The sequence below is a fragment of the Squalius cephalus genome (genome assembly GCF_949319135.1).
Source record: "Squalius cephalus genome assembly, chromosome: 5".
Taxonomy (NCBI): domain Eukaryota; kingdom Metazoa; phylum Chordata; class Actinopteri; order Cypriniformes; family Leuciscidae; genus Squalius; species Squalius cephalus.
Window position 1 is genome coordinate 30,398,896 of NC_137126.1, and position 14,566 is coordinate 30,413,461.

Here is a 14,566-nt window from a genome sequence, read left to right on the forward strand (position 1 = left end):
TTGCCCTGTGTATCATCACCTTTAGAGATTGTAATGACCACTATTATGCTTGTCATCCACTGTAAAAAACAAAAACAAAGTTGCTGCCTTAAATTTTAAAGTACAATCCACTTGGATGTTTAAGTCATTTAAATTACATTAAACTGACTTTAAAAAATGAGTTGAATCTTGAATAACTTATTACAAAAGTGGAAAATTGCTTAACTTATTTTGATGAATTAGTTTGATCATATATTTTTTTACAGTGTCTAATGATTTTGTATGGTAAAAATGCATAAAGGACATCATGCTGGAACTACCAATTATTTTTTCAACAGTTTAATCAATCAGTTAATTGAATATCATCGTTTTGAGGTTGGAGAGCCCCAGGATGTTTTCTTTCTTTTCAGTTGTGATGCTGTGGTATGGTAGGCCATCTCAGTTTTACAGAGCGTGCAGAGCACCATTTTATTTTGTCTCTTTTTAAAAAATTCCCCCACTTTAGACCGGGCTCGATGTTTTTGTAATAACGGCTGATTTTCAGCATACCAGAGAGTCGGAGCCGACCAGCATAGGGGATGACCATAAACAGTGTAATGAATCAATGCATTCCACGCAAAACGACTAATTTACACAATCAGCGTAATTGATTACATTGATGCGTCGTTCCAGCCCTATTCAAAATATGAAAATATAAAAATTTCTGCTTTAGTTCATATGCTTTAGTTCGTAAGAAGAAACATTTACCCGATAAAGCCATCCAACAGCACACTCTGACTCACATTCACTCTCGCTAGTAAATTGAGCAATCAGTATGATAATTCAAAACAAAATGCAGCTTAGTTCTTACGTTTGAAATGTCTTCGCAATAATGTTTAATTGAAAGTTCAAGCACACCTGAGTTGTATGCGCACAGACTCGCCTGTTGGCCCCTTTTTTGGTAGAAAAGCAAGAGGGGCATAAAATTCTCCCAATGTTTAATTATTCCAAACGAGGGAAAATCTCAAGGGTTTTAATTAAGCCTGAATTAAATTGATGTAAATTGCATGTGAAAGTAGCAGGTTTCTTTTTCCTCTTTTTAAAAATAAATCGTTTTATTTATTTATTTTGCAAAAGGCAAAAAAGGTTCTTTATGCACTCATAGAAGCCAGCCTCGAAGCTGCTGTTTCCTTCATTTTTCCTTCATTCTGCTTTTCTTATCAATTTTGTCCCTTTCCTTCATATATTTGTAGTCACACTGTGCCATACATGTCAAATTAATTTGGATAATTCAGCTCAGTGTTTATACGTGAGGACGGTGCTGCAAGACTTTTCCTATCAGGTGCTTGTGGGTCTAGTGCTGGAAATGTGATGCAAAAACAACAAAATATAAAAAGAGTGAATCTCCCCTAAGACCTGGTTGTTTTACATGCAGCTTTAATGCATAGTATGAATTTTAAAATGTTTAAAGTATGCCTTTGCTCTGCATAATAATAGATGTTTGAGCATTTCAGTGTTTTATTACATTGTTTTATATGAAAGCAACAGAGAGTGAGAACGAACTACACATTTATACTAGGGATGGGGGAAAGAAATGTTCATTTTTGTGATTAATTTCGGCTGTGTAAAGTTAAATATAATTAACATAATTTATGCAGCCTTTGTTTTTCCGCTGTCTGAGACTATAATAATATTTTTTTCCACACTTCCTGTGCTGTTATATGCCCATGTTGTTTGAGCATTGCAGTCTGTATTTGGTTGTACTTGATTGATCAAAATTAAGCCATGCAGGTGTAAGTGATGATAGATGTATCAATAGCTGTGATAGCCTACTAATAGAGAGGATTGAAAATCCATAAAATACTAAGGATTTATGACATGGCCCATTTAACAAATACATAGTTAGAAAAGATTTGAAGTGAAACCAAATTAACTGATATCCCTAATTTAAAAAGTAGAGCAGAAAGAGTAATGACAGACAGAAACATCATCTGGAGTTATTTCTCATAAATAAAGGCAAAGCTAAATGAGAATTTTATTATAATGGGTGTATGCAATAATTCTTGTAAATTAATTTAAATTATTAGATTGATTCTTTAATTGTTGTAAAGGATAAACAAAACAGTAGTCGGATATTTTGCAGTTTGCCACTAAATGTAAAAAGTATTAAAATATATTGTTGAATCATTGTGTAATTTTATCTTCAAAAATGTAAAGAAAATAAATAAATTTAAGAATGGTACTGGTATTGGCAATATATCCCTGTCAGTCCTTGATAATAATGATACTTGACAAATATTATTTTGAATATAGGCTACTACAAAATATACAATTATGTACAATTATTAATACTAAAATATACTACTTATTCTACATTTAGTTGGGGATTAGATGTGTAAATATATTTTATATAATTACAGAAATCTGTGCAATTAATTAATTTTACTTGATTCACTGCCCTAATTCGTGTTACCATCATAATCCAATGACTCTTTCTATGAGTAAAAATAATCATAGCATTAATTGGTCTTTCTCTCTTTCTTCAGGTTTGAAACAGATCCATGCTCTCTCTAGCCAAGGAAACTACGAATTGCGCATAGATCTTGAAGACTTTGAGAACAGCACAGCTTTTGCGCAGTATGGTGTTTTTGGAGTCGGGCTGTTTTCTGTTGATCCTGAGGATGATGGTTACGCCCTCACCATTGCTGATTACACCGGCACTGCAGGTACACATATATATTTACACATTAAATACATAAAGCTACAGACCCTGAGTCAGTATCTTCAATACTGTGCAATTAGAATGCCTTGTTTAAATCACATGCTTAATATTCAACTATACTGGACCCAGTATGCAAATCAGTTAGCAAGATTAAATCTCTGTCAACAGTAATAATTGCTTATTCATTCAGATAATTGGTCCATTTCAGTGCTTGATGGCATAGACAGAATAATCATGGCACTTAATACACTCTTTAGTCACTTATCAGCTGCATGCACAGCATATATCTCTCTTCCTCTGCAAATCGCCACATAAACAACCACTAAGACTGGGTATCAATACAGATTTGTAAATACAATTTGATTCTGATTTACAAGCTCTTGATTTGATTCAGAATTGATTACATTTGAAAAAATCGATTTGAACCAACTCATTTGAGTGATTTCATGAATCAGATTATACTTGTCACAATGTGTCTTTTTGATTTCACTAAAACGAACTGCTCATAAAACTCATATGTTTTTGATCTAGACTATACTGGTCACACACTATGTTGTTCATTCACTGAGAAGAACCCACCTATAAGTATAATTTGTTTGTGAATCGGACCACACTGGTCACATTGAATGTTGATTTTGCATGCAGTATGCTAGTACACTCAATAGAAAGATGTTTCTTGTCATTCTTTTGTGATGCAGTCTTTTTATTCCATCACATTCAAAACAGACGGCAAACTCATTCACATCTCAAGTCATTTTTTTATGCAGTGTTTGAGTAAAATGATTTTAACAATCATTATCATTATTAATCAGAAAAATTGTTATTACTGTATTACCCAGTCCTCACAATCACACACACATCCAGAAAACGAAATACCTTCCAGTCAATTACTATCACTGACTTAGTCAAATGTCAAGAACTTACACACAAACTGAATTGGAAAACTCCTCAGAGTCTGGTAAGAAACAAGTGAGCAGCAGGATAAACATAAATAGAAAGAGCATTCTGAGTTTGAACTCAAGGGCAGAAGCTGGAGAAAATACACCTAAGAGAGAGTGTAAAAGAGAGAGGTGAGATATCTCCTGTCTGGACAGCATGTATATATCCGGGCTCGAATTGGATCGTGTCTGTAGTGCTGGTGTCAAATGAGCAGGTGGTCTCTGCTGGGCAGAGTCTTCATGCCCTTGAGCTGCTGGGTTTCCTGTTTGCTGCCTGACAGGTCTCCCTAATCACAGTGTTGAGAGTATTATTGTGATCATTTGCATTGAATTTTGACAGACCGTTGTGCTCTGGACCGGCCTGGTGGGGCCTAATACGTCTCAAAATACAGACCCTGTCAAGGTGACTCCTTATTCACCCCGGCATGTGAGCACCAAGTTTAAGTTTGCACACCTACAGTATGTTTTAAGCAGCTGCTTAAAACATTTATACAGAGCCTTTTTAGAGAGTCTAGCATGGTATTACCACATCACCTGAAGGCTTTTTGAGATGATAATATCCCCTTGACAAATCAAAAGTGATTCCCAAGAGCAGGTGACTGAATCGGAGAGTTTGCAAGGACATGTCTGGGTATAACACTCTTAATGCAGAAATGTCATCGGCAGCAATACGAGCATTTTTTGTGGGCTCGTGCGACCCTAGTGTGACTAATGGCTTATTCCCATAGCTGCAGACAAAATCTGTCAAGCTTGAATGACGTGCGTTTCCATGGGGAAATTGAGCCCCGGTCTGGGATCAGTTTCTCAATGTATTGTCTTTGACGTTATTGAGTAAAACTGATTGTGGAACAGAAGATTGAAGATCTTCAAGGTCATATACTCTTAGAGAAGAGGAAGGAAGGTTTAGCGCTTTAATTCTGGAAGCATTTTCCTCTTCTGTGGATCATCCACTGTATTTTAGGCTGGATGAAAGGTTAAACATAAAATGGTTCTGAATGAATCCCAGAGAGGTTTAGAAATACCACCTGACATTTACCTCTATTGTACTCATCCTGGTACACATTCCTTTTCTTCCTGTCTCCTATCTCCATGGAATACTGTGTTCTAGCTTTTGTTTGGAATGTGTTCTTTGTTCGTGTTGAGCTGACAGAAACAGTTTATAGGGCAACAGACACATCACCACCCTGCCCTTCTGCCAAATAAATCCAGTGAAGTGGACAGCAGGCAGGGTGGCTTTCCAAATTTCCTTTTCAGGCGTGGAAATAGGGAAGGTTTGTTTCTGTTGGCCATCAACACCAAATGCCTTTTGCCATCAGATAAGACTGACACTACAAGACACTTCTTGAGAGAAGACAACTTGTCATTGACCCACAAGTTGACCCTTTTAATGCTGATTCTTTAGATTTAGGTCTTAAAGTGTTTTGGATCTCGAGATACTTCCCTGGCAGAGTAGCAGAAACAAAGAGAAGCTACAAGATACAAATATTCTATACTTCTTAAAATAACATAAATATGCAGCACATTCATGCCATTCTCATTCAGAGATATGCTTGCTTAACTGTCGTATGTACTGTACCACTGCAGGTCATTCAGTCCCATTTACTAAAATAGAAATTATGGGTGAGGGTTCAATCCTTTAATTGCATGCTTTCAATCTCTGTATACAGAATAGGCAGTAAATATCGGTGGAATATTTTGGAAATGGTTTGAAAAGACAATTATACATAATACCACTGTGTGCTTTATGCCAGTGTGTTTTACACTAAGGGTTTTAAAACTGGGTTGTGGGGACATTTTCTGTATAGTATAACAATGTCAAAAAATTAAATATGAGTACAGGAGGGATCAGTGAAATAAAAGATAGATATAAAATGTTCAAACTGTTTTGTGGAAAAAAATGTTTTAGTTTGTATCCATCTATCCTTGCAATATACCTAAGTGCATTGTTATTTATGTTGTATCTCTGTAGGGATATTATCCTTACCATTGTTGATTTCAGCTTTTCTCTGGAACTTGTGAAAAACACTATACTTGTAATAAACTAAATATATATATATATATTTTTAGGTTCATCAAGTTTCAAGATTTTTAATTTTAAAAGCAAGGACAAAATTCAGTTGATCAAAAGGGATAGTAAAGATATTTTATAATGTTACAAAAGATTTATATTTCAAATAAATGATATTCTTTTGAATGTGCAATTCATCAAAGAATATTGAAAAGGAAAATCACGGTTTCCACAAAAACATTAAGCATATTTTCAACAATTTTTCAACTATATTTTCAACTATTTTCAACATTAATGATAATAAGCTTTGCCATCACAGGAATAAATTACATTTTAAAATATATTCAAATACAAAACACTTATTTTAAACAGTAATAAAACACATTTCAAAATATTACTGTTTTTACTGTTTTTATCAAATAAATTCAGCCTTGGTGAGCACAAGAGACTTCTTTCAAAAACATTAGATAGTGAATGTTTTCTTTTGAATGGTAGTGTACATCTAAACTTGTGGATATTACAGTATTGTTTGACTTACAATATACAATTGACTTACAATATAAAAGCCAATGAACTTAGCAAATTATTGCATTTAATTAAAAAACATAATTAATAATTCCTTTACCGTATCAAGCTGACTATTTGATATAAATGGGTCTTTGCTGTATAATTACAAATATCTACAGAAGTTGCCTTTATATTACAGGAAGTGAGTGTCCATATGTACTTCTGTGTACTTCATGTGTCGACTTCTGATGTCAACAGCCAATCTACTGGTTGTTCAGCTCCATGTTCCAGACAGCTTTGAGTGTGTCTCATTCCACCAAACTACACCTCTATACCTAACATCTAATTATAACATCTATACCACCTGTACCCATGTGTTTGTGCATGAGTTCTTGAAAGAGAATTATCAAAATCCTTTTTTATGCTAACTTGTCTCTTGTTCCCTTTCGTTCAGTCACTACGAGTTACGTTGGTGAATGACAAATGGGGGTTTCGCTTAGAAGCCTATCATCTTTGAGTTTTAGACAAATGGGGGTTTCACTTAGAAGCCTGTCACCTTTGAGTTTTAGAAAATAAGCCAATGGCATGGAAAATGCCTTGGGTCCGCGGAATTTTCATGCCGCGACTCTGCCCCACCGCGTGGGTATAAAAGGAGGAGTGGTGGCAATCTCGCATTATGTTTTCACTTCGAAGCCAAGAGTAATCTTCACTCCTACAAGCAATTCTGAGATCTTCACTCTTCGAGACAAGCTACTCTCCAGGTGTTTGTGTGACGGCGAATTCCAGCGAGTTCACATTGCCTGCTGATCTGTGCAGTGATCTGCCAGTCGTGTGCTTCTCCTTGGTCACTTCAGCACTCTGCAGAGTTTTCCCTCTCACAAAAGAGCTTGCGCGTGGCACGTCTTTATAAAGATGTCTCGCCCGTGCACTTCTGGTTGCGGTCGGACTGTTTCTCAGTTTGATGTTCACAATCGCTGCCTTGTGTGTTTTGGCTTAGATCACGCTAAGGCAGCTTTTGTGGATGAATCATGTTCTCATTGCGGGAACATGACCATTGCGACACTGCGGTCGAGACTCAATGACCTCACTAGAGTGAGAGTCCCCTCATCCACACCCCGATCTACCCCCTCTTCGAGAGGTGGTACTTTGGGTGGTGGACAGGGTGACCTGAGGGTGACGGTGTGGAACAAAGTGCCGACGATACTTTCAACCCGAGTTGACAGCCATACTCTCCCGGGCAGCTGCGAGCGCTCAGGACAGGTTGGATGGTTCCACTCGAGCCCGATGCTCGCAGCTGCCCGGGAGAGCTGGATGATTGGGCGCCCGTCCCCAATACCTTTCTTCCTGGAGGTGCATGAGGAGGTCACGAGGTCCTGGAAGTCTCCACTGTCTTCCCGCGATCGCTCAGCGACCTTCTCCGCCTTTCCTTCCCTTGATGGGGCCGCGGCTAAAGGGTACACTGGGGTTCCCTCGGTTGAACGCTCTGTTGTGATGCAGCTGTGTCCTCAGAGCGCTTCTTCTCATGGTGACCCAAAGCACCCCTCCAAAGCCTGTAGGTTTTTACAGACTCTCGTTGCGAAATCCTATAGAGCTGCGTGGCAGGCTGCCGCCTCTTTGCATGCCATGGCCATCCTGCAGGTTTACCAGGCACGGATGTTAAGGGACATGCAGGAGGTGGGACGAAGGTGACCGCACGCTCCTTGGGCCAGGTTATGTCCACGAATGTGGTCCAGGAGAGACACCTTTGGCTCAATCTGGCTGATATGAGAGACTCAGAGTGAACCCGTTTCCTCGATTCTCCCATATCCCAGGCTGGCCTCTTCGGCGGCGCGGTCAAGGACTTCACCCCACAGTTCTCGACCGCCCAGGGGCAGACTGAGGCTATAAAGCATATTCTGCCCTGACGGCCTGCTGCTGCCTCCACCCAGCAGTCGGCACAGAATCCTCAGCCTGCTCCCCGCCCCACCCGGCCCCAGCAGCAGCCTTCATCTGGGCCATGCCGTGGAGGTAGCCTCAGGAAGGCGCCACAGCCCCCTCCAGCTCCGCAGCCCGCTAAACGCCAGGCTAAGTGGTGCCCCTGAGACGGGCTGCTCAGAGATGGCACGCAGTTCTTTCCAGGAGATGGTAGCAGGACCACTCCTTCCCCTGGTGGAGGGCTTGAGGAGAATCTTTTGTTCTTGTAAAGAAAGAACTGACACACCTATCTCTGAGCCATCAGATGTCTCGGATGACAGTGCGCACCGCACACGAGCCTCGCCACTCTCGTCCCCCTCTGTCGCCAGACCCCTGGCAGAGCAGGCCCCCTTGGAACGCTGGTCCTTCCCTGGCCTCTTCTGTCAGGACGCGCCAAATGACCGTGCCCCCACACCGGGACGCTACGCCTCCCACGTCCAGGCCGGTCATTCCGCCTCGCTGCCCCATCGAGGGTACGTCTGTGGTTCGCATGACCCCACTGGTACAGTTCCATTGTTCGTCCATTGCATTGGTTTGCAGTGATCGACCTGAAGGACGCCTACTTTCATGTCTCCATTCTTCCTCGACACAGACCGTTTCTATGGTTTGCTTTCGAGGGGCGGGTATATCAGTACGCGGTCCTCCCATTCGGGCTAGCCCTGTCTCCTCACGTCTTCACGAAAGTCATCAAGGCTGCCCTTGTGCCACTCCAGCAAAACGGGGTTCGCATCCTGAACTATCTCGACAACTGGCTGATCCTAGCTCACTCTCGGGACCATGTTTGCGAACACAGGGACCTGGTGCTCCGGCACCTCGCCTGTCTGGGCCTTCGGGTCAACTGGAAAAGAGCAAACTCTCCCCAGTGCAGAGGATCTCTTTTCTCGGTATGGAAATCTACTTGGTCGCCATGTGCGCACAGCTTACGAGCGAGCGCACGCGGTCACTGCTGACTTGCCTGAGACAATTCAAGGGCAAGAGTGCGGTTCCACTGAAGTTATTTCAGAGGCTCCTGGGGCATATGGCTTCCGCAGCTATGCCGATCGGGTTGCTTCATATGAGACCGCTTCAGCACTGGCTTTGCGATCAAGTCCCGAGGTGGGTTTGGCAACCTGGCATGCACCAGTACCAGTTACTCTGGTCTGCCATCAGACCTTCACCCCGTGGACGAACCTCAGGCTGGAGTGCCCTTAGAATGAGTTTCCAGGTATGTTGTTGTATCAACAGATGCCTCCACCACAGGCTGGGATGCCATGTGCAATGGACATGCTGCCGTGGGCTCCTGGACAGGACCCCAGCGCCTTTGGCATGTCAATTGCCTCGAGTTGCTGGCGGTACGTTTAGCTCTGCACCACTTCCGTGCGTTGCTCAAGAACCAACACGTACTAGTCCGCTCAGACAATTCTGCGACAGTAGCGTACATCAACTGATAAGGTGGTCTATGCTCCCGCCATATGTCGCAACTCGCCCGCCACCTCCTCATATGGAGTCATTTATATGGCTCGCTTTGAGCCATTTATATCCCGGGAGACCTGAACCGTGCAGCCGATGAGCTCTCATGGTTTCAGCCACTTCCTGGAGAATTGAGACTCCATCCCCAGATGGTTCAGCTGATTTGGGAACAGTTCGGCGACGCACAGGTAGATCTGTTTGCCTCCCAAGACTCTTCCCATTGCAGCCTGTTTTACTCCTGACCGAGGGCACACTCGGCGTGGATGAGGAGCAGGTCATATTGGGTGCTCATTGGCCCACCCGGACCTGGTTCTCCGAACTAGTACTCCTCGCGACAGCACCTCCCTGGCCAATTCCTCTGAGGAAGGACCTTCTTTCTCAGAGACAGGGCACCCTCTGGCGCCCTCGTCCCGTCCAGAAGCCACACATATAGGTTCCATAGGTTTGAGTACCCTACCACCTCCCGTGGTGGTTACCATCACTTCCGCTAGAGCATTTTCCACGAGACATGCCTATGCATTGAAGTGGAACCTCTTCACCACCTGGTGCTCTTCTCACCGAGAAGACCCCAGAAAATGCCCGATCAGTGTTGTGCTTTCCTTCCTGCAAGATGGGTTGGAGTGAAGGCTATCTCCCTCCACCCTCAAAGTGTATGTTGCCGCTATTGTCGCACATCACAACGCAGTTTAAGGTAAGTCTGTGGGGAAGCATGACCTGGTCATCAGGTTTCTGAGAGAAGCGAGGAGACTAAATCCTCCTTGCTCTTCTCTTGTACCCTCTTGGGACCTCGCAGTGGTTCTATCTGCCCTGCAGAGAGCTCACTTTGAGCCTTTCCAAATAAATTGAGCTTAAGTTCCTGTTTATGAAGACAGCGCTCCTGGTTGCATTGGCCTCCATCAAGAGGGTAGGGGACCTACAGGCATTTTCGGTTGACAAAGTGTGCCTGGAATTCGGGCCGACCTACTCTTACGTGATCCTGAGACCCCGGCCTGGATACGTGCCCAAGGTTCCCACCACTCCATTTAGAGATCAGGTGGTGAGCCTGCAAGCGCTGCCCTCGGAGGAGGCAGACCCAGCCTTGGAACTTCTCTGTCCAGTACGCGCCCTCCGTGCCTATGTAGACAGAACGCAGTGTTTCAGGACCTCAGACCAGCTCTTTGTCTGTTATGGTGGGAAGCTGGATACCTCTGAGCCTCCATATGCATCCTGTACTCGGGTCATATGTGTATTCTAAGTCCTCCCTACGGGTAGGCATTGTGTTACATGTTCCTCCTGGGATATACCCAGTGTACTTTGGTATTCTTGCGTTAAGCCTAGCCCTTCGTCCGTGCTAGTCTCACAACAGGGAGCTCAGTCTTGCGCAGGGCACTGGAAGACAGTCGATGTGGCGTGATTGAATTGGGACCCCCATTTGTCATTCACTGACGTAACTCGTAGTGACTGAACGAAAGGGAACATCTCGGTTACATATGTAACCCTCGTTCCCTGAGGAGGGAACAGAGATGTTATGTCCCTCTGCCACAACTGCTGTACCGCTGGAATTGCCTAAGTTCAGACTCGGCTCCTCAGCGAGGAAATATAATGTGAGATTGCCACCGCTCCTCCTTTCATACCCACGCGGTGCGGCGGAATCGCGGCATGCAAATTCCGCAGACCCAAGGCATTTTCCATGACATTGGCTCGTTTTCTAAAACTCAAAGGTGATAGGCTTCAAAGAGAAACCCCCATTCGTCATTCAATGACGTGACGTCTCCGTTCCCCCACGTCGTTTGTGTGAAATGGCTTTCTGTGATGAGTTTCACAGTGTTATTTCTAGAATAACACAAGTCAGCTCTGTTGCAACTTAAATATACAATATTTCTTATTATTATCAATCTTGAAAACAGTTCTGCTGCTTAATATTTTTGTGGAAAACATGATTAAAAAAAAATCCATGATTTTTGATGAACACACGCCAAGACCAAATCTCTGCTAAGTTATCATGCTTGAAGAAGGAGGTTAGTGTGTTTGCTGTCGCAATGATGACAGTAGTGCACACAAAAGTAGTAGATGTTCCTTGCTTCGGAGCGGTTAGCGATCACACTAAATGTGTACCATGCCCAAGCCCAACTGAACCATGCTCTGGCCCACCTCTTCCAAGTGGGCCAGGGACGGTTCAGCAAACCGCACTCAGGCACGGTACGGAGCGATCACACTAGTCAAACGAACCAGGCATTGAGGGTCAAAAGTCCTTGGGCGCGGTTCAGATCACCTAGTGTGAGTACACCCTTACTGACTTAAAACTATTGAATAGAAGTTTAATTGTCTTTCTCCTCTTTTCCCTTCTGTTTTACATGGGCCGATATATACAGGAGATTCGTTGCTAAAGCATAACGGAATGAAGTTCACAACGAAAGACAGAGACAACGATCATTCAGAGAACAACTGTGCTTCGTTCTACCACGGCGCCTGGTGGTACCGCAACTGCCACACCTCCAACCTGAATGGCCAATACCTGCGCGGACAGCACACCTCTTACGCCGACGGGATCGAGTGGTCGTCCTGGACTGGGTGGCAGTACTCGCTCAAATTCACAGAAATGAAGATTCGGCCAACACGCGAAGAGCGAGAGAGCAAGTAAATGTGCAAAAAGTAATATTTAAATGTGAGGAAGTGAAAAAAAATTAAATAAATGTTTAAAAGACTTAAATATGGAACGTACGATGTGGAAAACAAGAACAGTTGTTGTTGCTGATCTGAAAGAGAGCTTTCTGTTGTCCTGTTTATTAATTTGGCTGAAAAGTCACACTGTCGTGTGGCTGTGCTGTAAGTCCTGCCCTTCATGTGACAATCTCTTCATCATCAGACCTTGAAGTTTCTTCACACCCCAGCTGTCAGATCTCAGCTCACTCCTGCAATGACTCAACTACTCTTCAGTGTCATACTTCGGTTCTGATAAAAATGACACTGAATCAAGAGTACCATTATGTTGCCACTGGTTAGAGAAATAACAAGTACAACAATGAAATGTTGGAATGGTTCCCGTTTCCATTCCATTCCGAACACACGCCAAGACCAAATCTCTGCTAAGTGTTCATGCTTGAAGAAGGGGGTTAGTATAAAAGAAGAAAGTGTGGAAGATGGGAGGGAAATGAGAGAGAGGAGGTCTGGGAGGAGAGGAGTGCAAAGAATTCGGTGGGAGTTCGTCTCTCATCTGTCTGACAGGCCATTAGCGAGCATATTGGCCACTTTGTCTGATCGCCATTGCCAAGTGATCATCAGCAAGGCTCTTCATCTCACACATAGGCAGATGGAGGCTGTTTATGTGAGTGTGAATGAGATAAAAAGGAAATGTGATATTGTCTCGTCTTCTTTCCGAGCGTGCGTTTCCGTCTCAGCATTCTCGGGGAATCTGTTTATCGGCCAGACGAGATCAGTCGAGTGTGTTTACTTAGCACTCACACACACATCATTTGTTCACGCATGCCTTCAGAACCCGTGTCAAAGTGCTAATTTAAACGAGCCACCCTGCCGTCTTTTATGTGTGAACACTAACATGTATATCAGCTCATTCACTGCCGTCTCTCTCTTCAACTCACTTTCCAAAGGTCAGACATCTTAAACGTGAATATTGTGCTCCCTTCACCTCATGTACCTCAAGCACCTCCCTTCATCTCTCGCCCTTTCTTTTTTCCCTCCCGGTGGTCTTCTCAATTGTTCTTTCTCTGCTCTTCCCTCGCTCCTTCAGTTTGTTTTCTTTGGTCCCCTGTGGAAGTGGAAAAGGTCAACATGTCATTTAGTACAATTACTCTGCTCATTGTTCTCTCTTCTTTGCTCTTTTCTGACTTTTTAATTTTCTCTCGCTTCTGTTTCGCAGTTCATCCCTTTCTCAACCTAATTATGTTTTTTTTTAAATAAAAAATCAACATTATCATGATAATGGCAGTTTATTTGTACTTTGTTTAAATTGTGTAATTTTGAATTCAGAAAAGAAAGATTTACATATTTAACATGATTAACGCACTAACAAAACTTTTGTTCCCTCCACTGTTTGATTGTTCTTGTGTTTTATGTATAAAGACAAAATAAGTTTTCAGGCTGATTTGTGAATGAACTTGTGCAAGTATGAACACTGATTCATTCATCTTGAATTTTGCGATTTAGATTTTTACTTTATAAATGTACCAAGAGCTTTAAGATGTGTAGATTTCATGTACAATGTGTATGTTTTAGAGACTTTTAACGCATGTGAAATGTTTTCTTACGGGAAAAGGACAAAAGCACACAAATGAAACAATGTACATTAGAAAAGATCCTCGAAATGGCCTGATAATGCCTGTAGTCATGTGACGAGGATTGAATGGTCTCTTGTGCGGGACTGAAGTCTCTTGAATGGACTTGTTTTAAATTTTGGTCTGACAAAAGTGCAGTTAAATTCCATTAAATATACACCAACGAATAATGAACTCATTACTCTGGAAAATATGTGGGAAGATGACTGTAAAAGCAACATTAGCAGGATGTTGTCAAAACTCTTCAATGGACATGAGTGAGTGCTCGTCCTTATCTCTGGAGACTCCTTGAAGTTTGTTTGAGACTCCTATTGGTTTGTTTCTCCGTTGTGTATTTTCAATTGCACAACTCCCTCCCACCCCCACTACCACCACCACCTCTCATTCTGTGGAATTACATTGCAATCAGCCCCTTTTTTCTGTCATCATTTGTTTCAAAGTTAACCATGCTGCCTGTTCAGCTGTCAATAACGTTTCTCCAGTGTGTTGCCATGGTAATGATCCCCTGAACAAAAGCTAACAGACTGATAAAAAGAATGAAGGAAATAGATGAATGATGTAACAATGTCATGAAACTAAGTCAACAAAGGACAAGAAGAGTGCACATTATAACTGGACAGATAAAAATGTGAAATAATTTGTAATTAAGGGTCTCTATGAGAGTGTGTGTGTGTGTGTGTGTGTGTGTGTGTGTGTGTGTGTGTGTGTGTGTGTGTGTGTGTGTGTGTGTGTGTGTGTGTGTGTGTGTGTGTGTGTGTGT

General features: G+C 42.5%; 1 protein-coding gene across 4 annotated transcripts in view; it reads left to right on the forward strand.

Annotated features, from left to right (window-relative positions):
• The window catches only part of fibcd1b (fibrinogen C domain containing 1b), a 97,873-nt gene extending 83,521 nt beyond the window's left edge, over nucleotides 1-14,352 (forward strand). For all 4 annotated transcript variants that reach the window (XM_079873307.1, XM_079873308.1, XM_079873306.1 and 1 more), the window contains 2 exons: nucleotides 2,505-2,684; nucleotides 11,887-14,352. In XM_079873307.1, the coding sequence (XP_079729433.1) occupies nucleotides 2,505-2,684; nucleotides 11,887-12,155 (449 nt within the window). In that variant the 3' untranslated portion in view covers nucleotides 12,156-14,352. The remainder of the gene's footprint in view (nucleotides 1-2,504; nucleotides 2,685-11,886) is intronic.
• Nucleotides 14,353-14,566: the final 214 nt, after the last annotated feature.